Source organism: Larimichthys crocea, chromosome VIII, assembly GCF_000972845.2.
Source record: "Larimichthys crocea isolate SSNF chromosome VIII, L_crocea_2.0, whole genome shotgun sequence".
Taxonomy (NCBI): domain Eukaryota; kingdom Metazoa; phylum Chordata; class Actinopteri; family Sciaenidae; genus Larimichthys; species Larimichthys crocea.
This window is the reverse complement of record NC_040018.1, coordinates 11,451,152-11,473,766: the sequence shown is the minus strand read 5'-3', so window position 1 is coordinate 11,473,766 and position 22,615 is coordinate 11,451,152. Positions and strand designations below refer to the sequence as shown.

Genomic DNA, 22,615 nt, shown 5'->3' with positions numbered 1-22,615 from the left:
ATGACCTTGTACAAACTCTTTGCCCTCTTGTGTTTTGAACAGGGCACCAGCCCAGTGAAGCCTCAGATACCCCCACAGCCCCAGAACACAGACCATGACAGTGGCCTGGACACTTTCACCCGCACTATGGACCACCGCTCCAAACACCAGCATAACAACATCAACGCTGTGCCCAAGGCCATCCCTGTGAGGTAAGAATCTGAGTCTGACTAGACATTAAATCCGAAGTTATTCCCTTGAGATATGAGAGTGTGACAGTAAAGGTAAATCTGTCTCCCAGCCCCAGTGCCCTGGATGATGATGAGGATGAAGATGAGGGTCACACAGTGGTAGCAACAGCTCGAGGTATCTTTAACTCCAATGGTGGCGTCCTGAGCTCCATCGAGACAGGCGTCAGCATAATTATCCCACAGGGCGCCATCCCTGAGGGCGTGGAGCAGGAGATCTACTTCAAGGTCTGCAGAGACAACAGCATCCTGCCACCGCTCGACAAGGAGAAAGGTAACTTGTCAAAGACGGAGAGATGAAGAAGCCAGGAGGTTGTTTTTTTATTCACATCTAAATGATTGGATATTGGGGTTGTGTGTCTAGTGGCTGAAACAAAGAAACTGAATTTACTATTACATCTGTCGGTTAAATATTAGAAATTATATAGAAACGCTCATCAGTCAGCCACTATTTACTTATATTTGTCAGCCATATTATATAACACCCGTAGGTTGTGCTCCGTTTAGGTAACTCTGACTTTTTCTTTTTTCTTTCTCTCTGACAAAAGCTTCGCTATGTACACTGTGAGAGACATTAGCATTATTAATCAGGCTCCAATTCTGCATCTGTGAGAGAGCCTAAACATGGCTGCTCTGTTTCTCTCTTTCTCACTGCATTAGTTTAATCCAGCTGTCATCTACAGGCTGTATTATAGTCAGCCTCTACTGCCCATGTGTACATACAGCTTTGTAATATCGACTATTAGCAGGCGAACAAAATAACAATACAACAATCTCATGCTATAGCTGATTGTCCAGCCTTAAATTGAATTAAATGAATTGTGTTTATAACTGTTTTCTGTGTGTGTGTTTCCAGGAGAGACTCTGCTCAGCCCTCTGGTGATGTGTGGACCTCATGGCCTCAAGTTTTTGAAGCCTGTGGAGCTGCGCTTACCTCACTGTGCGTCAATGACCCCTGATGGTTGGTCTTTTGCTCTAAAATCCTCCGACTCCTCGTCGGGTACGCTGTGCTCTCTGTTCTTCCGGGGTCGTTTGGGCTGGCTGTGTGATAATTTAAGGGTTGTGGGTCACTGTTGAATCAGCTTTTACCCCTAGGTTTGGTTCTCTTCAATAAAATCAATTTTGAACAAGATATTGCGGTCACTCTCACTATGCCTGAGAATCAATCTAGGGGCAAAATCTGTCCTTTTTTCACAATTATGGCTTTGGTTGATTCATTTTCATCATTTGTACTCATTAACTCACGCACTCTCTCATTCACCGTATCACTGGTTTTCTTCATTTGGTGTTCACATCAAAGTCTCCTCATTATTTCTACATGCTGAATTTGCAGTTCTTTTTTTTTTTCACTCTTGGTTTTCAGTCACCTTAACAAGTTCCTTCGATTTCATTTAACCTTCATGCACCGGATGCTTGGCTGTACAATTTAATTTCATAAGGTAGAGTTATAGTGTTATAGTGCATGCTGCTCTGCTCAGAGTGATTTTTCTCACATAGCCACCCAAATCCTGATCCTGGAGAACAGCTTTTAGAGATGTTCCAGAAACTGGGACACTGTCATAACCAATAATGCCCATGATTATCCTGCAAAAAAAAGAAAAAAGTTAGAGAAAGACATCTTGTTACAGTGTCAAAATATAGCTCTCTAAATTTAGCTCCTGTCTTCATAAGTGTGGAAACAGATTCAGTTTGTTTACTCAGAGGTGTGCTGGTGTTTATGAGACTGGATCTTTAAAGACATGGAAGTAGAAGTGTGTAATCAGATAAACCATTCACAGCTTTCAGTCGCTGCAGGTGATGATTCAGACACTTTATCTTTTATCTTTTATATCTTTTGGTCTGATTGTCCAGATAACTCAATCCTGATATCTGATTATTCAAACAGTAGAAAAGATTTTAACCACAGAATAAAGAAGTTCCCTTTTAAAGTCAAAGTAAAACCACAAAAACAGAATTCTGTTTGTGAAATCCATATTTACGTTTCTAGCATTGAAACTGATCAGCAATGTATTTGAGATAGAGAAAAATCAAATAATGTTCAAAGACAAACTCTAAGTAGGGCATCTGATCTATTGTATAATTGAACCAGCAGCTAACATTTGAGAGAAATAACTTCACATACAAGTTGAACTCCTGCTAAGAAGGTTTAGGTTTTCTTAATACTGTCCTCGCACCCTGTCTTCAAAAACGGTGGTGATTTTGGCAGTGGTCAGGATTAGCTGCTAATTAGCCTCATTTTAAGGATGAGACTTGGAGGGCTGAATGAGATGTGAGCGCTCTCTGTTGTCCTGCTGAATTGTGGGAGGATTATCGGGCTGCTTTATAATCCTCTTATTGTAAAGCAAGGCCACTCTCTGGCCTCCTCCTGCCCCCTTTGTGGTTTTCTTCTCACTTTGCTTTCCTGCTTCTCCTCCTTCCTTCTCCTCTCTGCATTCCTGCCTCTCTGCTGTGTATACTGTTAGTCTGTAGATGTGGATGTGGATGTTTGTGTTAACCTATAGCCTGAAATCAGATCAAATCCACTGTAATACTATTTAGGTCTGAGACTGATGTCTGATGTAGAACACAATGAGATTTGAAAATCACATGAAAGTAATTGTGCAAATTATGCAGTATCACTTAAAGACATGCTTCAGGGCTTCACCACTTGTGATATTTAACATTTAAAGGCACCCTGTGGCGTTTCTGACTAGCACTTGTGCTATAGTAATATAATATTGTAATGTTTTACTAAGTGGGTTCACACACACAAGCATGCAAGTAATCCGATACACATTGCTGCAGACGATTTCACACTTGACTGATCATGTCAGAGTCCCAGGAAACCGAGTTATGCACCAGCAGTGAAGAAGAAGCTACTGCTACCTGTTGTACAGTAGACATTTAAAATTCACTTTGACTGAAAATTCTCAGCGTGAGGTCCCTTTACTGACAGCAGATGGAGAAATCTCTCTGAACTCTCTGAATTTTTCCTATAGTACCCTATCTATAAAATAATTAGAGATTAATCAGTAAAGAAAATGATGTCAGTTGCAGATTTAGGATCCACACCATGTATTTTTGGTGGGAAACACTGACTGTAAATAAAAATGTCCACAGACTGCCTTTAACCTCACGTTCTGGGGTTTTTAATAGTCTGAAGTCAAAATCTGATTTGACTTCCCATCACCACTCTGACAACTTCACATGTGACCTGTTTCCATATCTGAAGAACTGAAGGAAAATTCAAACCTGACCTTGTAAGGTGAAGTCTCTCAGGCAGACGTCAAAGAAAGAAGCAGAAAACCACAGTCATAACTCAGATGCAGTTTTTTATTTGAAGTTCTAAAGATCAACATTTTGGCACACTGACTTCTTTCTGTTTCTGTTCAGTTTATTGTGTGTTTTAGGAAGACTGACTCTATATCAGTGTCAAGGCTGTGTTCGCAGAAAGAGAAGGGTAATGACTAAACAGGCTTTGAGCTCGCTTTGGGCTCTGTTTGAGCCAACACCAGCAGCTAGTTCAAGCCAAAGCCCCACGAGCAGCCAGCTGAAATCATGTTGGTAAAAAAGGTTCTTGTACACATCGATCTTTAGAACTTTGAAGAGAGGATTGCAGCTACAGCTCTCTCTGTTTTATTTTTCATACCTGGCCTTTGGTTATTGTCCCATATCACCCAGTTGACAGTCGATGAGGGGGCTGTTGGTCTGTAGTGTATCGATGGACTTCTGCCCGAGCTGGCTCTGCCTACTCCGACTGATTACAGGAACTTTCCGCTTGGCACAGAGTGACCTGTATGTTTATAATCGCAATTACACTCAGACCCCTCAGTGACTGAGATTTAATTTGCAGTCAACAAGAGGCTGGGGACATTCAATAAAAATCTGAAATTGCTTTTACTAGTCTCTTGTGTGACTGTGCTTGGATTTGTGCCACAAAACCATGTGACATTGAAAACATGACTTTCAGACAATGGATGCAATCAGGAGGTTGGGGGTCTAATTAAAATTAGACTGAATGGTACTTATGAAATGTATTACAGCTTGAATTGTTTTTTTGTTTTTTTTTGTTTTTTTTTAAAGCAGCTGTTATCACTCACCATGTTCCTCCCATATGTCTGTCTGCAGGTGACCCAAAAAGCTGGCAGAACAAGTCTCTCCCAGGGGACCCCAACTACCTGGTGGGAGCCAACTGTGTTTCTGTGCTCATTGATCACTTTTAAGGACGGACCAGCAGGGTGCGATGTTACTGAATGTGAAACCGTGGGGGGATAAAAATGAAGAAGATGGACACACACGAACACATACATACAGTATATATACACACACACACACGCTGACAGATGCAACACAAACACACACGCACTTACACCACATGATGGAGTATGAAGAAGACCCAGTCAGTGCTGTTTACTGCACCCACGGATGAAGGCGAGACACTGATGATCGTTACAAGCTGATCTTTAAACTTTCTTTCCCCCCGAGTTGAAGTTTTGATGTGAACTGAACCAGTAATGCATGCCCCATGCCACTGAGGATTGACACTATATATAAGGCAATGTTTAATGTAATTTTTACATGAATTTAGATGGATGGTTTTTGAGGCAGCGTACATGCTTCAGATCTGTGTCGGTATATTTATGCTATATATGCATACAGTATATATAGTAGTATAGAAAAGATTTACTAAAATTTTATTCATGAATTCAATTACCAGTCAATATCTCGATTTAAAAAAAATAAAAATAAAAATGTATCTCCACGGTTATTTTCCACATTGAGGGGATTTTTATGAAGGTTTGAGACTGACGTGAGATAAACCACTGATGGTGACATTTGCATGTATGTGTTGAAGGAGTCGGCCAAAACACAAGCTGGATATGAACCCGAGCAGCACACTTTTCAAGACGTTCTTCCTTCTCTTCTTCCTTTTTCTTACAGTAATATCTTGTAGCTTAATTTCTTACTGACGTACCACGTCTCTCCTTCCAGCCTGAGGGAGATCTATGCATGTTCTTTACTCAGGTCCAGTAGCCTCCTCAGTTTCTTCCTCACATCTATTTCTCTCTCTCTTTCTTTCTTTCTTTCTCTCCTCTTCTTCTTCTCTCTCTTTCTATCTTTTTTTCTCTCTGTGCACTCTCGCACTCACACACAAATAAGCAGTGATGCCTTATCTGCAGATTATTCACTTTTCATTAAGAAAGACAAAATAAGTTATGATAAATTATGGTATAATGTCAGTTGTTTTGCCATTTCTGTGAACCCACTGTATAAATGAACTGGGTTTAGCACACAATAACGGTTGAGAAAGAATAACAAAGGTATGCTCTTCTTTTATCTGCTATGCATTACTTAAAACAAAACAAAAAAATCAGAAAAGAAGTGGCTGTAAATAAAGCTAGCATATTGCCTTGTTTCTTTTGTTTGTAAATGAACTTTTTGTATGTCTTTCTTTTTTGTATAAAACTTAGAGAAAACATGTTTTAAAAAGTGGAAGAAAGTGAACGTGGTTATCTTTGTATTCTGGATATACCCTTGAGCCTTGGAAGTTGTAACCTAACAATAATACATCACACCTTTTCTACCAATATATTCACAACATGTTACGGTCACAACAAGAAAAAGGTCTTTATACGGCTCTTTGAGGATCAGGAATGTGCTTGGGCTAAAATACATTTAAAACATGTTCTTTTCAAAGGGTGTGCTCTCAAAGTGTCCCCCTCACTGATTTGTGATACTGGATGCTGTATTGCGTGCCCTTAAATGTATTTTTGTACTAATAGACAATATATTACGTATGGCACACCAGTACCATTTTTATTTTTAGATATAACACGGCTTTAATTGGATATTAGCTCTTCACGTGTGGCTGACTTTTTTTTTTCTCTTCTGCAACACAATTTTAAGTATACCACTGTATTAATAAATAAAATCATTTTTAAAATAAATAGGCTGTGTCTGTAACGGAGTCTTTATTTTATGTGTGTTTCTAATTATTCCTGTTCTAACTCGATTTGTTGTTTAATCGATAAAATATTTAAAAATATTGACAAATGCTCATCAGGATTTGCCAGAGCTGTCTTCAAATGTCATGTTTTTATCCAACCAGCAATCCATAACTCAAATATATTCAATTTGCTTCATCATGAAAGATGAAAATTGAGTTAATGTTCAAAGTTCCTGCAGATTATATTACCAGTGTAGTGTAATTAAACTAATCAGTTAATTTTCCATTTGCTTTATGTTTTGTTTGGTTGTGTGGTTCTGGTTTCACAGCCAGGGGGCGTAGGTGAGCTCTGAATGAGGTCAGAGATACAGTAAATACAGATGAATCCTTCAGCTGTAGCTTTATTTTGTTCTGTACAGACACACTTATCAAAATACTTCTGTTTTCTTAGTTTAAGTCATGACAGAGAAGCTAAATATGTTAAATGAAACATAGAAATACATTTTTTGATATTTTAACTTCTCTAAATATTGCTATTACAAAAAATGAATTTTCTCATGAAATGTGTTTAGAAAACTACACAAGCTTTCCTGGACATTAATGATAGTTGTGCCATGCAATATTTTCACAATAAAAGTAGAGGGTTCCCAGATGATTAAAAAGATTTTTCTGTCCTTAATAATGGACACTTCACCACTTCAGGCCTCTAAATATCCTTTGAAGGTCCAGTGTGTCAGATTTAGGGGGCTCTATAATCACCTGAAAACAAGAAACCTTAGGTTTTTGTTACGTTAGAATGAACCTTCTCTATCCAGAGATCCACCATGTTGTCCACCATATTTTTACAGTAGCCCAGAACAGACAAACTAAACACTGGCTTTAAATACTGTTTCCCAGCCACTAGCAGTTGAGTGTGAGGTGAGGGGGTTGCAATCTGCAACCACTAGATGGCACTAAATCCTACACACTGGACCTTTAAATAAAACTCAAAGAAAGAAAAAAAATCTCATGTCCATAACCTGTGATGGGGGAGGGTTGGTCAAGACAACCCCAAACCTGTCCGGACATTTTCTAATGATCACTAATGACAGAGGAACGTGCAGCACGTGTCTTTAGGCTGGATCCTCACCAGAGGTGTGTTTACCTGCCTGTAGCCTACATCATGAAGGACAGGTGATCCAGAGCCAACGTTCGGGATAATCTACGCATTCTGCGTCACCTTTGTTTTATAGAAAACAATAAACCATCTGCTCTTCAAGATAAAACCGCAGGAATCCTGATTACATGCTGAAAACCTAACGCAGAACACATCCCTGTGCGCCCTCACCAACACAAACACATCTTTGTAGTCGAACACGCTTCTCATGATGCTACCACGTTTCCATGCAGCTCTACATCACGAGCAGGTTGTGTGTGTGTGTGTGTGTGTGTGTGTGTGTGTGTGTGTGTTGTGTTTTTTCCTGGGATGTTGGCTGATAGTAAAGATCCCTCCTCCCTCCCTCCCTCCTCCTTCACATCGTAGTAAAGCATCCTCCGTGCAGCTCGCCGCCATGTAGACGCGCGCAGTGGCACATCTCCAATGCGCAGTGTGCGCCTCCTGTCGTGGCTGTTCTGCACAGAAGAAGCGCTGCTCGTTCAGAGCTGCGGATATTCACACACCGACCAAAAAAAACAAAAAAAAAACAACCTCTAATATCAGCGCGGTTTGAACAATTTAGACGTTTAATCTGAGAAGAGTGCGGGCGGTTTTTACGCGTTTCCTCCAGGCTTCGTGTGTCGCTTTTTGAGTTGTTGGAGAGCTGCAGGGGCGAACATGACAGCATGACAATGGTGCAAAGCTGGTTGACAGCAGGATGGTGCGTCTCTGTGTCTTTACCTTTTCTGCGCTTTGACTTCTGAGGAATGGACTCACTGGGATGAGATCTCCAGCCGTTTATTTTTTGGACTTAAATATTCCCACTTTTTGTGTGTGTGTGTGTGTTATAGTAAACACCTGGTGCCTGGTCCGGTCCGCTCTCTCCTCACCTTCCTCAGCCGCAGCGCACCTCTAATTAGAGCCATTCCGAAGCTTAATTGAAGCGTCGGACACGGACCTCGAGTCTCACTGCAGCCTGAAAACACTCTGCTGTTTGTGGATGTTATTGTCCTTCATCGGTACTGTTGTATTTGTCGTACAATTCAGTGACAAATGCCGGTGAACGCGCTGCCCCGCGGCGGCGGCAGCAGCGGCATGGTCGGCCCGGGGTCCTTGAGCCCCGCGTCGTTGTCCCGCAGCCTGTCCCGACTAAGGGAGTACCGGACCCGAACGAGGATCATGCTGGCTCTGGGAGTCTCTCAGATGGTCCTGGGGAGTCTCATCCTGGCCGTCAGCTTCGCGGCTCTGGCTCTCACCACATCACCAAGAGTCCGGCACTCATGTCCCTTCTGGGCAGGTTTCTCTGTGAGTATAACAATTACACAATTACACAATTACACAATGCTGCTGCTGTCTGCTGGCAGGAATCAGTCAGGATGCAAGTTTTCATCTCTTACAGAGGAAGAGAAAGCGACAGGAGAGAAATATGATATTAATATTAATCCAGAAAATATGAATATCTGTCATTACACTGATCCCATGATCATGACAGAGCATGTAGACTCTTATTTTGATATTTGGGGTTCAAAATGTTTCCGGTTTTAGTCTCAGGTAAAGAGACAAAATGTGTTAATGCCATGAAAAATATTAAATTAGGGATTTTTATGAGGAAAGAATCTTTGGCAATTAGTTGTAAAGGATGCAGAGCCTCTGTGGTAATATGTGATGCCACACACACACACACACACACACACACACAGATGGAGTGAAGGAGGAGGGTATTTGAAATCCTCCACAGTGCTCCATCCTCTGTGTACAACACAGATGTGTTTGGTAGAATCGTCGTAGAGATGTTGTGTTTTTTTTTTTGTTGTTTTTTTTTTCTTCATGTGAAATTTTCATGGTGGTTTCTGTAAATATTTATGAATGCACACTTCCCTGATTTCCTGCCAGAGACCCGGAGTCCATTAATTATAGAGGCAGTGGGGCAGAGTGCAGGGGTGAGGGGAGGTCTGTGGCACAAGGGCCATCTGTGTATGTGTATGTGTGTGTGTGTGCGTGTGTGTATGTGTGGGAGAGAGAGAGAGAAAGGGAGGGGTCGAGAGAGTGGACATGTGTTAGGGCCTGTATGTGTGGGAGTGTATAGTTACAGGGGAACGGTAAGTAATCATAGAGGTCAGAGAGCAAAGGTCAGCGCTCATTCTTGATCACCGCCTCAAGCTGATTAGACAAAATCAGGGCCTGTCAGCCTCCTTTTGTGCTGCACCTTACCTTCTGTTATCTCTGTGCACCAAAACCTGATGCATCTTTGTGCCCTGACACACACACACACACATGCACACACACTCACTCAGTCAGGGAAACATCACATTTTATTGTTTGGTAAATTATTTAGCGTGTCATACACAAGTTCAGAGCCCATGTAGACGTATAACACCAAAAAAACACAGCTGCAGGGGTCAGACGAGAACGTCACATCTGACATGTAACGTTACATGAAAAGACAAAATACCACGTACAGCTCGTTTTTCTGCAGGGAGGCATTAACCATCCTGTTTGTGCAGCTAATGGTAACATACCTGAGCAGAGACACGAGCACTGACACTTTAAACTGCAGAAATAAGAAATAAATGAATCCATAAAAACATTTTTGCCTCACCAACATACAGTAAGGCAGCAGTGAGATTTATAGGGTTTATGGGAAAGTGAGTACTGTAACCTTGTGCTGGGTCAGGTGCTGAAAACAAACCAGCAGAAAGAACCATCAGCCACAATTGTGCCAAAACTCAAATAATCAATTTGAGCTCTTCATCCAGAGACACATTATTGATGATGGAGGTGAATGTCAGTTCAGAGATATAAACTGCAGAAAACAGTGGTGAAGTTTAAATCCTCACAGAATGAAATCCTTTATGTCAGACGTGGGCTGGAAAAAGACATGTCTGGTTTTACATCCCTTATTAAATGTCAGCTCATAATAGCAGCGCCTGTGTCTTGGAGCTCGGGTTTGTGTAAGACAAATCAACATGGTCTTAATGAGTTGGGGTGGGACGATTTTTGAGCTCTGTTCTGTGATTTAGTCTTGTAAGACAAGAGTATTTGCACACAAAAGCTTGCCTTGTATAGATTTAAGACAGGGGTGCAGAGCTAATATATTCCTAATTTCATAGAAGCAGGCTATTCTTTCTCTCTGGCTCGACGTGTGTGCGTGTGTGTGTCAGCAGTTAATAGCCCTCATGGTGATTTGCCGAATGTGTAGAATTAGAAAGGAGGCTGTTAGCCTGAATATCTGCTGCAAATGCTTTAGTGCAAGTGTATCAATGTTCAAGCTGAGATCTTATTTGGGTTAAATTGTTAATATGACCCTCTGATATCCCGCAGACAAGAGCAAACTGCTAAACTCTCAGCCTCTTGACAATGTGACTCTCTCCGCGCGTGAATACAGTTTGTGTCGAACCCTGAAACCTTTGTGTCGAGCTTCCTGTCATGTTGGTGAACTCAGCTAATGAGGAATGCGACAGCAACGTATCTGCTCTTGTGTTGGTGTGTGTGTCTGTGTGTGGGTGGGTGAGTGGGTGGATGGTTATGTGTGTGTGTGTGTGTGTGTGTGTGTGTGTGTGTGTGTGTGGTCACTGTGGGATGTCATTAAGGATCTGTAGTGTTAGATTTCATGACGGTCACAGCGAGAGAAGGCGGAATCTTTACTTCCATCACTGATAAGCACAGTCTTTCCTACTCAAACACACACACACACACACACATGCTCGTAAACACCCAAATACCTCTGTGTTGTGCATATCAATGGATCTGTCTCCCCATTTTGTGTTATCCTCACTTCAGTCCTGTTTCATGCGGGCCATTAGAGACTAATCCAACAAATGTCTCGTCTTTTTCTCACTCCTGAACCTAACCGAAGGTTTGTAATCATCCCACACCCCTGCTGTAACTCTTTATCTGAGCAGACAAGCAGCCTGCCAGCCGCAGTCACTTCTTGGAGATGAAATTTTGGTGACAAAAGATGATGCAGGGCCATAATGGTGAGCCATGCAGACTCTTTGGCTGCAGACTGCGTGAGGCTTCCAGTCTGCTGGGTTTGTCCAGATTACCAGCAGGTTTACCTGTGAATCACGCCGTCCTGCCGTGTTTCTGGCCAATAAATGAGACGGCGTGGCCGCGTGAGCCAAAGGGCCTCTGCAGCTGTCAGCGGCTGACATGCAGAACAAATTACCCCGTTCACCTCGCATCTCCGCGAATTAAACTCGGAACTGATCCAAGTGTCCAAACACACAAACAGCGACACACAAACTGCCTCTTTTGTTCAGTCACAGAGAATAACGACACCTTGGACACAATATGTGTTTAATAAATCAGAATCTGGAGTTATTGCAGGCATCATTTGCAAAATTACATTCAAATTTTGATGCTTTCTGTCTCCTTTTCTCTGTATCAGTCTCACATCTCCCCTCTCCTCTCGGTGAGGATTTTCTTCACTTTTTCCCCCTCCCCCTCTCTCCTGGTTGTGTGGTAGAAGATGAATGTGGATTTTGTGTACGAAAAGTAACACTGCAACATCCCAAATCTACAGACTGAGCCATAACAAAGATGGCTTAAGATGTTATTCTTGGTGTTTGTGAGGCAGCATTTCCAGAATCACCCGTCAGCAAATTCTGCACTAATCTGCTCGAGTGTGTGTGTGTGTGTGTAGGTGTGTCTGTGAATAGCAGGCTCCAAGTGTTTTGTAGGGGTTTGTTATATTGGGGGCATATTGGGAGGCTCCCAGTGTGTTTGTATTTGCATGTGTGTATGTAGATGGTAAAGGTCCATGTTGGAGGTAAATTAAAAACAGCTTGATTTATAGCTTCGCTCGCGGCGTTGGGGATGTCTGTCTGTCACTTGGTTGAGTCTCTACTTTGTTCCAGGTCAAAATATTTAACAGCTACTGAAGAATTGCCATGCACACAACAAATCGTGCTCCCCAGTGGATGAACCCTGCTGACTTTGGTGTGCCCCTCACTTTGCATTTAGCGCCACCAGTAGGTCACAGTTTGGACATTCTGACAATTATTTTTGATCCATGGAAAACCCTCTTGGATTCCCATTCACTTTAGCTGTTAGTGCTAATCAGCATGCCAACATGCTAAACTAAAATGCCGAACATTATGTTACAGTTAACAGCAACATTTGAACCATATCTGTAGTCATAGACAATAAAGCCTTTAGGAAGTGAGCTGACATGCTATAGATAGCAACAGAATCTACATATAGACGTGGTTATGGTGAATAAATGAATCACATGCAGGATTTTCACCCATGACTGTGGTTGGTGTCCTACATGAAACCAAAGTTCATTCATTTTCTGGACATAGTTTACTTATTATTTTCAGTTTTGTTTCACAGTTTGGTTATATTTAGGGAAAGAAAGTTAAAATATAAGTCATCTTTGAGTAACAGTGGCTTTTTAGCCCTGGAGACAAAGCTCTCCAACATGTAGAAACGACTCTGTGGTTACCATCTTGACCTGACCCAGTAAACCTGCTTAACATCAGCGTCTTCGCGTCTCCATTATGCGCATGTTAACACCTGCTATGCCTGAACATTACAGCCTCATGGAGCTGCTAGCAATTTTTTTTGGCATTTCTGCCCTGAAGCTTGACTCACCCACTCATGTCTTGTGCTCTCCTGAGTTTGGAAAGCCAAAAAATAAAAAAAATAAAAAAAATAGAGAGATGATGCAAACACAGATCAACAGTTTGCCTCTCTAAAGTGCTACTAAACCTCTTAAAGGAAATTATCTGAGTGGAAAGTGGAAATTTCAGGCATGTCTTATCTGGTTGTTGCAAGAAAATCTTTGGTTTTGCGTTTGCTGTCTTTTTCTTGACTGGTGAGGAATATGAGGAGAGCAGCTGTAGTAGATGAAGACAAAGAGGTGAAAATTTTGATTTGATTGTTTAGATGCTGCTGGGTTCTGATTTTTCTGCAGCAAGGGAGTGTGCATCATCATTAATTAACTGGGTTATTAGGCTTAGATAGTATCCTGGCAACAGGTCTTAAGATACAGGCACACACCATACACGTGTACGCTCGTACTTCAAAGTGTGGTCTGCATCATCATCAATTCTTATGTGTTGAATTCAAAGTACACAGATGTAATTGTTGTCAGGAGTACTGAGGCACTGTTCATACAAAACAGTTCTCGCTTTTAACATCAAAGTGAAGAGAGAAGTTACATTCAGTCGGTACAGTAGTGAAAATCAATGCTTCCACCACAATGCCAAGCAAATGTCAAGCTTTTCATTTTGTATGGTTTTACAAAAACACCATTATGAGCCATACTTTCAGGTTGTGAAGCACTGTATTATTTAGCTTGAATACATTTCAGTTTCAATGAGTTAATTGGTGTCACTCATGATGCTTTGTGATGTTGCACATGGGTTTCTTAAGAGCCTTTGTGTAGCTCAGAGTGGTGGCTCCGGTCTTGGCAAAAATGTGCCCAAAAATGGACACAAAATGGAGCGTGGGTGGTGCTGAGGTAAGCTGAATAAAACCTGGTTCCTCAAACAAGCTGTATCGGCATCCACCTGTAGTGTTGGGAAGTCTTTTAAACAACTCTGGTCACTTACTCTCAGACGGTAAATTGAACTAACAAACTGCTGCGTGTACTGCATGTCACACAGCCCGAGCGGCCATGCAGCTGCCTTGTGGCGAGGGAACGTACTGCATCAAAATGAACAAATCATTCACTGAGACTACTCATTACTCATATAAAAGATTAGTTCATATTGAACGATACGTTCAAGACCGACACACCACTATCCACCTGTCAATCAAAGTAGTCACGCTCTTAATTGTGTAGAGCCAGAGTTTGGTTTGTCTGTTCAGGGCTACTGTAGAAAAACGGTCTGTGTAGATATAGAGGGCCATGAAAACACAATGATTCTTATTTTAAGATGATTACACACAAATAAATATTATATTCAACTCCTGCCAATAGTCCTAAATCTTATACACTGGCCCTGTAATATAATTTTAAGGGGTTACAGTGGTCCCTCGTTTATCGCAATAACCCGCAATAAACGAAATCCGTGAAGTAAGTTTTACAATTATTATACGTTTTAAGGCCGTAAAACCCCTAACCACACACTTTTATACACCTTTTTACACGCATTTTGTACAGTACTCCCTTAGTTAATCAGGACGCAGAACACAATGCGCGTTCATACTGTACAGTACGCTGTAAAAAAAAAGCATGCAAAATTACACTGAAAAAATCCGCGAAACAGCGAGTCCGAAAACTGAACCGCGTTATAGTGAGGGACGACTGTATATTAAAAATCTGACTCAGTACAGTTATCATGAACAGAGGGCTGTAAACATGTTTATTTCTGCTCTGAGGTTGGACATTTTAACATGGGAGCTAAGGAAGACTCACGTTTGCAGCCAGACTCAAGTGGCCATTTGGGGAACTGCAGTTTTTGAAAGTGCCAAAGGTTTAATTTCAAAGCCACGGAGGTTGCATGCAATAGTTTTGGTTTTATTTACCCAGTTTGCGCTTCTCACAGTGTTGAAATGTTGTTGAAGTCTTGAACAATGAGTAAGTAACAATGCTGTGGTCAGTGAGAAAGCTGTTTTCATCTTACTATTGGTTTATCAGAGTGTTTAAGTCACAACTGTACATGACATAACAGCATCACAGGGTTGTCCAGCAGCCGTACTATCTTAAGATTCGATGACCATCCAGCAACAAATGACTCTCCCCTGGGCTTGTTTTGATGCAGCCATTTTTTCCCTGCTGTCAATAGAGGCTTGGGCTCCTCAGCTGCTTTACTCATCTTGTCAATTTAATTTAAATGGACAGTGTGTTCAGCACACATGCTCTCAGACCAGGCCACTCTTGGCTGGACTCACGGCCTGTCTTAAATCTTATATTGATCAGCTAATTAGAAGGATTCCATCAATCATCAGACGGGTGTTTACCTTCACTTTTACTTGACCTCTTGGTCTAACGTCTAACATCTCAGCAGTGACCTCACTCCTGTTTGTAAAGCAGTCATGTGGTATGATGATGTCATGCAGTTTTAGCGCTCAGTCCATCCCGAGGTGTCGCTGAACAGTTGTAATTCACTTTCCTGCTGCACCTTTCCATAATAAGTAAGTAGGCACTCAGCCTGCTGCTACTTATTACTCTGAGGACCCTCCAGTGCATCCACCCTCCCACTCCAGTGCTACCAGTGGACACCATAATAGTGAAGAGAACAGTTTGTCCTTGCTGCCACTTCATCAAACACACATGACACACACATACAGTACACAGTGTTTGTGCGAGGCTCTAATATTTCAACCTGTCAACTTCACTTAATTCCCTGTCTCTGTAGTCTTTGCTGTTGCACACTGGAGATGAATCCAGACTTTCGGCCTCATCTTAGTCCTCCATCCACTCGTCTGATATTTGTGGGTTGTTTCGTGATCCATGTTCAACACTAAGAACAAGATGATCTGAGCTTCTTCTGTCTGTGCTGTGTTAAAACCTTTGTTATATTTGTTAACAAAGTCCCTTTGTTACATGCCGCCCCCTTCCTTTTTTCCCCTCTCTTTGCTAGCTACCCATACCTAATGAAGCAAAAAGAAGTCTTGCAAAGAAGCATTGTACTGTGCTTGGCTGACAAAGCAGTCATCAGTGAAATGTAGAAGACAAAAGATGAATGTTGGGGTTGTATGTATGTTGAAGATATGTCAAAAGAAAAGAAAAAAACACAGCACCACACTGAGACCGTGTTCACACTAATTATAGTCATGTGTTAGTACATGCAGCTTCTCAGTTCAACAATCCAGAACAGCTGACCTTGCAGAGACCTGTGGTGGTCAACCAAATCGGTGCACAAGAATGTAGTTCTGTTGTTTATCACGTGATATCAGGGCTGCAACTCTCTTAATGTCTCGATTCATTGTTTGGTTTGCTCATTATGATGGAGCACAAGGTGACATTGTTAAATACATTAGTCCAGAACCTCCAAGTTTTAATTTTACTATCATAAAAAGTGGCAAATTCCCACATTTTAGGAGCTGAACCCATCAAGTTTTGGCAGGAAATGTACCTGAATGACTAATCGATGATAAAGATAGCTGCCGTATAATATTCTTTTCATCCAGCTATGGTTAAATGATTGTTGCCATGACAACTTTCTGATGTTCTTATGTCCTGTCTTGCACCGTACAGGATTGAATAGGCCCGGCTATGACTGTTCTTGTCACTACCTGAAGCAACATGTTCACACCAACGCAGAGCAGTGCTTATTTTAACACTAATTCTGGTCTGAACACCTGCTAACATCACACTTCGCAGACGTGTTGAATGAGACGAAGAGTGTAACATGTTGACATCAGCACGTTGCAGGAGTGTAGGGCTAATCAAAATGAGGTGTTCAGGGTTGTTTGGAAACTGTAGCATTGTATGAGCTGTGTGTGCATGTTTTTCATTCCTTCTTGCACTATGTAACTTTCTCCAACTATTTCACTGGTTTTGGTGAAAATGTTTCATATTTCATGGATAAATTGTTTCCTGGTTTTCCGTCTGATATCTTTGGGCTGCTCTGCCTCAACTCAAAGTGATCTACAGAGTCTAGTTAGTTAGCTTAGACTTTGAGGTCAGAACACCAGAGTGTCAGCGCTGTGACACCTCAGTGTTAGGACAGCATTGGCACAGGAGGATTTCAGGCAAATGGGCAGCAGAACTAGGCTCACCTGTCTCTACAGACATCATGGCAGAGATGAAGTGACAGAGGAGGAAATGGATGGAGGAATTTAAAATGAAAAATAAAGAACGACCAAATGAAAGGCCTCAGGACTGACTTGTTTTGATTAACATCATTTGCCTATAGATTCTGTATTTTGAAGTAGATGAAGGATAGAACGTTAACGTAACAAATGACGTGTTTATGAAGACACAAATTATAATTCCAGTATTTCTGTGTCTTAAAACGTGTCTGAAGGAGATCATAAATATCCCAGAATGATCAAACACATATCTGTGCTCACAGATATGCTCACACACATAACATCTCTGCGTGTCCGCCCTCTTTGTATTCACAGACACTTTCATGTGTGCGCGCACACACCCAAACGCCTGCACATCCAAAACACAAACGGCCTCCATTATGCATCATTTTGATGTTTGAAGAGTGAAGCTGGTTGATGTATGATGAAAGCTGTTGGATTTACTGGGTTTATTTTTACTGGACCTTTTTGAGGCCTGAACTGGGTGGCGGTCATGTGTTTGTGGAAAAAAAAAAAGTTCATTGCATGATATACTGTATATGTTTATGCATATGTCACAGATCTCTCTCATAATCCACCTTTTCTGTCCCCTGCCTGCTCTTTTTTGTAGTGTGTCTTTATTTTAGCCTGACCCACAGTTCGGGATGTGTCTGACAGAATGCTTGATGCTGCACTTCTTTAGAAACAGCCTCGACCCGGCCGCCAGGAGGTCTGCCTGCAGACTGTTGAATAGAAAAGGCCAACAGGGTTGAATTGAGCTGGCAGAGGGGGGAAAACCAGAACGAAGAGAAACAGAGCAGCGAGGGAGACAGAAAATGACCAGAGGCGAATGCCTGTCATGAGATTCAGTCGTCCTGTTGTTGGTTTATCAGATGAGGGTGTCACAGGGTGCTGCAACTGTACAACACCTGTGTTTACATGTATTCTGCTATTGTGTTCCTGTCAAATCCGACAAGAAAGAGAAGATTTATGAAGCAGGCTCATCTTTTATTTGGATTGAATGAGAAGTTTTGTTTTCCAGTGAGGGGACAGACACCTGCTTCCTCTTCCTGGCTTTAATCTGTGGAGATTGTTTTTCAAAAAAAATAAAGAGCTTTTCAGTGGCGTGCTGCAACAGGCCATCATCAGTGTTAAAGTCTCATATCAGACAGACAGACGGAGCTTTGTTGATGTGTTTGACTTCTTTCCTCTACCTGTTATTGAGCTGTGACTTCTTCCTGGTTCAACAAAGCCGACAGCCGTCCCTCCCCTCTGCCTTCTGTAGCTGATCAATGGGAAAGCCTGCTGACTGGAGCCTCCTTTTGTTCTATGATTAGCCACCGTGTTGTGTTGGATGGTGCTTTTATCTGTGTACACATGTGGGAGGGCAGGGCAGGAGGACGTGAATGTGTGCTTGTGTTTCCATGTGGAGCTAAAGTATACATGAAGGTTGATCATAGACAGTACCAACTTTATCTGTTTGAAGGCAGCCCACAGAGATGTTTATCGACTCTGTAAAAGGAAGCAGGGGAAGAAGAGAGCGCACACAACAACATCTATTTTATATATTTATATTTATATTTGTCTCCCACTCCCCCAGAAAGTAGCCGACCAATGTTCCCGAAATCTGAGGTTAATCAGGTGCAAAGAAAGATGGCTCAAGAGCCTAAAGACAGATGGAGAGAGGATTTTTAGCTCTCATATAAACACTGCTTGCTTTTTCAGCATTAGAAGAATGTAACTTTTAGTCTGTGTACAGAAAAACACATTTGAAATAGAGAGCTGAACTTCAAAATCACATTGACAAACAAATCCGCAGCCCAGCAGGATGTAATATTGTTATGTATTTGATATTTCAGTTTCTTAAGTTTTCAGCAAAGACTGATTGAAAAGTTCACAGTTTAAACAGACTTTGAGTTGCTGGAGCTGTGAGAATGGATTTGTTAATCTTTAAACATAACATAAGCAATGGCAGGACGGAGAGAGGCGAGTGGCGCAGATGCTTTTTTGGCTTTAAAATGTTTGAAAGAGAGCTTTGGTTGATATTAAAGTAGAAACAAAGCGCACTGAGGCCTTAAACACCAAGAACGTGTCACTTTTTTTAGGAAATCAGATGAAAAAAATGAGACAAAATGAGACATTTCATTGAATCAAAGAAGCTAGTGGAAGAGCTGCTAATCTGGAGGCTACATCCAGACTCTCAGTATCATCTGAAATACAATGAGAACAGCACAGTATTAGGAAAAAATACACCAATTTCACGTTGGAGGTGAGTAACAAGGATGAAAGGATGAGGGAGGAGGATGAAATCGGTCTGTTTGGATGAATGAGCCTCAGTGATAAATTTTCCAGGTCGAAGGTCAAACCTTTAACAGCAGTTAATAGTGTACAAAGGGTCACCACACACACACACACACACATACACAATCATTCAATGTATAACAGTGATCAGATTTGTCACCTGTAATGTAGCCACCATGGTGTCCTCCTGGCAGAGTCTGGCAGCATAATCTTAAAGTCATTTTTCACTGGTAATCGCCTGCGTGATGCATTTCCTCGTGGTTTCCTGCTGCTCCCGTTGTCTCATCAATACAGATGGGACGAGGCGAGACGAGCCAAACGGTTAATCTTTCGATGTTTTCCAAGGACTTGTGTATATGCATGTCCTCGCATGAGCACGAGAGACAGAAGAAAAAAAGACAGAAGCAGAGAACAAAGTGGAGGACTGATTGATCTGACAGTCTAACACACCTGTCTTTTAGAGGAGCCTCGGTGGGAGTTTAATAAGAGCGAAAGCCTCCAGAAAAGACAGGAGGGAATAATATTCTCTCTCTCTCTGAGCTGAGGTTCATCTTTCTGCTTCTTAACTTCACCTTCACTTTGACTGAGTCCCTCTTTCTGCCTCAGTTGTTGTAGTTCTTCTTTATAATCATTAGATAAGTAACAGTAATGGCTTTACTGCCTCTTTAGATAGAGAAATTGTGGATCTCTAAATGAGATTCTGTCCTCATTTCGTTTTCACACCTTTCTGTGTCTGTATTTGCTGTCTGCACCGGAATGACGCTGCAGATTTTGGTGGAGAGAAAAAATCTTTTTTTTTTTTTTGCCCACTGTTTTTTGCTGAGGGGAACAGAACTAAACTCTCATTTATTTCAAACTGCCCTGGGGCTGGAGTGGATTGTGGGAGTTTTTTTTTTCTTTCTGAACACAAGTTGATTTTTCTTTTTCTTTTTTTGCTGTTTGGGTTTTTAAAAATCTACTTTGAGAGAAAAAGAGGAAGGGGTTCATGCAAAATAAACAGGGACATTGCTGCTGATTTCAATCTGGTGCTGCAGGGGATGATGGGAATCTGTGGGTGTTTGCTGAGGCACCCCTCCAAGCCATCAGCTCCTCCCTCAGGTTGATATTCCAGCTCCCTCCTTTTCCTCTCCAGCTCCAGAGTGTTTCTTTTGGCATCAATTCAGCTTGGGTAGCATGCCTCATCCCCCACCCACCCTCTCATAATCGACACTCTTTTTGATCCGACTCGCTGCCTGCTTCTGTCCCTCGAGGTTACATCTCAGTAGGATCCGTGTTTCAGCTGTGGCTCCAAGAGTCTGAGTGCCTGTGGGATTTAACTTTTAGATTTCAGGAGCGTGCACATGTCTGTCATAGGAGCACGAAATGTTTTTGGGTTGACAACCTTAGCAGGCAAACCGAAGAATCCATTTCAGCCTAAAATATACACACTACATGTCTTGTGTCTCATTTCTCTTCTCAACATCTGTGGGCATGTCTTGTCCTGATTTTATATTTCATATTTTCCTCTTTCTGTCTGGTTTCATCTTTTGTATTGGATTTTGTCAAAAGCCACATCAGCAAATACTTTCTTCTTTATTAGGTACTCAGGTCTCCATCACTCCCACAGTGCTGCAGTGCAAAATCTAAAAATATGCTGGATATAAGCTTTTTGCACTGATCAATACCCCCCACTGTGATTTGTAAGGCCAAGCCAAGGAGCCTCCTGCATGATGTGTGCATATGTGTGTTTCAGAGCTGAAAAGATAAGCTTATCGACAGAATTAATAAGCAACTACTCTGATAATCAATTAATCATTCTCTAATTCCCGCTCCTCCATTGTGATGATTTGCTGCTTTTTTCTGTTTGAAATCATTGTGAACTGTCTCTGTCAGGCAAAACAAATAATGTGAAGGCACCGCATTGGACAGTTCATTAAGAATCAACAGAATAATGATAATTAGATATAATTGTTAGTTACTATTGTGTCCATGCATCAAAGCATGCAGTGTATGTTTCATAATTAGTACATAATGTCTCATTTTGTAATTTTGTAATTTTCTGTAGGTTTCTGCAGATAAAAATCGAAAAACATTTTAGACATATACTATATTTTTGTTTTTAAAGTTTTCTTCTTTAGTGTGACTTTACTATTATATATATAACTGTTGCAGACTTAAAAATAATTTTTCCATCTTGCAGCACCTAGAGATATTTCAGTAGGTGTCGTAATAAAATAAGTGTCTTCACCAAAGAGTTTGAAACATTTATCACAGAAAATAAGAAAATTGGTCAACGACAATCAGACAGAAGGCTCACACCTCGAAAATCACTTGTTGCTTCATGACACTGTGCGAACCACCAGCTTTATATAAATCCGCTCAAGATTCCTCATCACGCTTGCTTCTGTACAGCCCGCAGAAAACCCGCAACACACTGTAGTCCTCCAGGAAAGTGAGCTTCTGGCCCAGAATTGAAATGGAAGCATCTCGATATGATGACAGTTAATCTATAATTGCGAGAATAGAAGCTTTATTGTTATTCAATGTCTATTTTGATTAGGACCTCATCAAGGTTGGTTACTATGGTAGCCGGGGACCGTTACTATGGCTTGTTGCCAGCCTGCATCATTTGGTGGAGGTCAGGGAATCAGGGGGGTGGGTCCTCTCTCGCCTGCTGAAATGAGCTTTAAGGGGGAGAGAGAGCATGTAGCACATGAAGATGACAGACCGGCTGTGAGAAAGCGAGAGAGAACGAGTAACATGACGGCAAAGGAAGAACAGGGTTTAGAGAAGAGTGACTTCTGTTAGAAGAAGGAGGAGGAGGCAGAGTGAAATGTTTTGCTTCAAGTCAATTACAGACGTGTTTCTGAGGAGTAATGAGTCTGGCTGTGCCTCATGCCTCTGTATCCTTCTCATTAGTTGGCACTGGAGAACAAAAAAACAAAAAAAAACGTGTTTTGACAAGTCTAGTTTATACATGTGTTTGTGTGCATGGAGCTCCTGTACTTTCTGCAGATCCTGGGCAGGATAATAAGTGTGAGGCCATGTCTGTATTCTGTACCATCTTTGGAGATGCTTTTTTTTTTTTCTTCCTATGACTCACTCTTCTCACTGTCATGTCTGTTTCTTTCTGCTCATGCTCCTCCTATACAGCTTATTCACTAGTGATGTCAGGGAGGTACTTGTTGGTTGCCCCCAGCAACATGATCGAAATGAGTGACATCTTGTTAGAAGTGTGCCAGGATTTACGTTCACACTGGATGATTCTGCAGAGCGTGATTTACATCTAGTCATTGTTGAGTGCCAGTGCAGGAAGTAGTGCTACTGTTAATTTAGTGGTGAATAACAAGAAGAAGC

At 41.6% G+C, this 22,615-nt stretch overlaps 2 protein-coding genes across 13 annotated transcripts in view; both read left to right on the top strand.

Moving 5' to 3' along the window:
• tjp1a (tight junction protein 1a) overlaps nt 1–5,841 on the top strand; it is a 109,254-nt gene extending 103,413 nt beyond the window's left edge. For 7 of the 11 annotated variants that reach the window (XM_027280997.1, XM_019260743.2, XM_010731239.3 and 4 more), the window contains 4 exons: nt 43–191; nt 281–501; nt 1,084–1,227; nt 4,335–5,841. In XM_027280997.1, the coding sequence (XP_027136798.1) occupies nt 43–191; nt 281–501; nt 1,084–1,227; nt 4,335–4,429 (609 nt within the window). In that variant the 3' untranslated portion in view covers nt 4,430–5,841. The remainder of the gene's footprint in view (nt 1–42; nt 192–280; nt 502–1,083; nt 1,228–4,334) is intronic. The other 4 variants (XM_027280998.1, XM_010731255.3, XM_010731263.3 and 1 more) reach the window with 2 other exon arrangements.
• A 1,774-nt stretch (nt 5,842–7,615) lies between these two features.
• Nucleotides 7,616–22,615, top strand: part of fam189a1 (family with sequence similarity 189 member A1) — an 84,927-nt gene continuing 69,927 nt past the window's right edge. The window contains exon 1 of one of the 2 annotated variants that reach the window (XM_019260713.2): nt 7,616–8,593. In XM_019260713.2, the coding sequence (XP_019116258.1) occupies nt 8,342–8,593 (252 nt within the window). In that variant the 5' untranslated portion in view covers nt 7,616–8,341. The remainder of the gene's footprint in view (nt 8,594–22,615) is intronic. The other variant, XM_010731436.3, reaches the window with a different exon arrangement.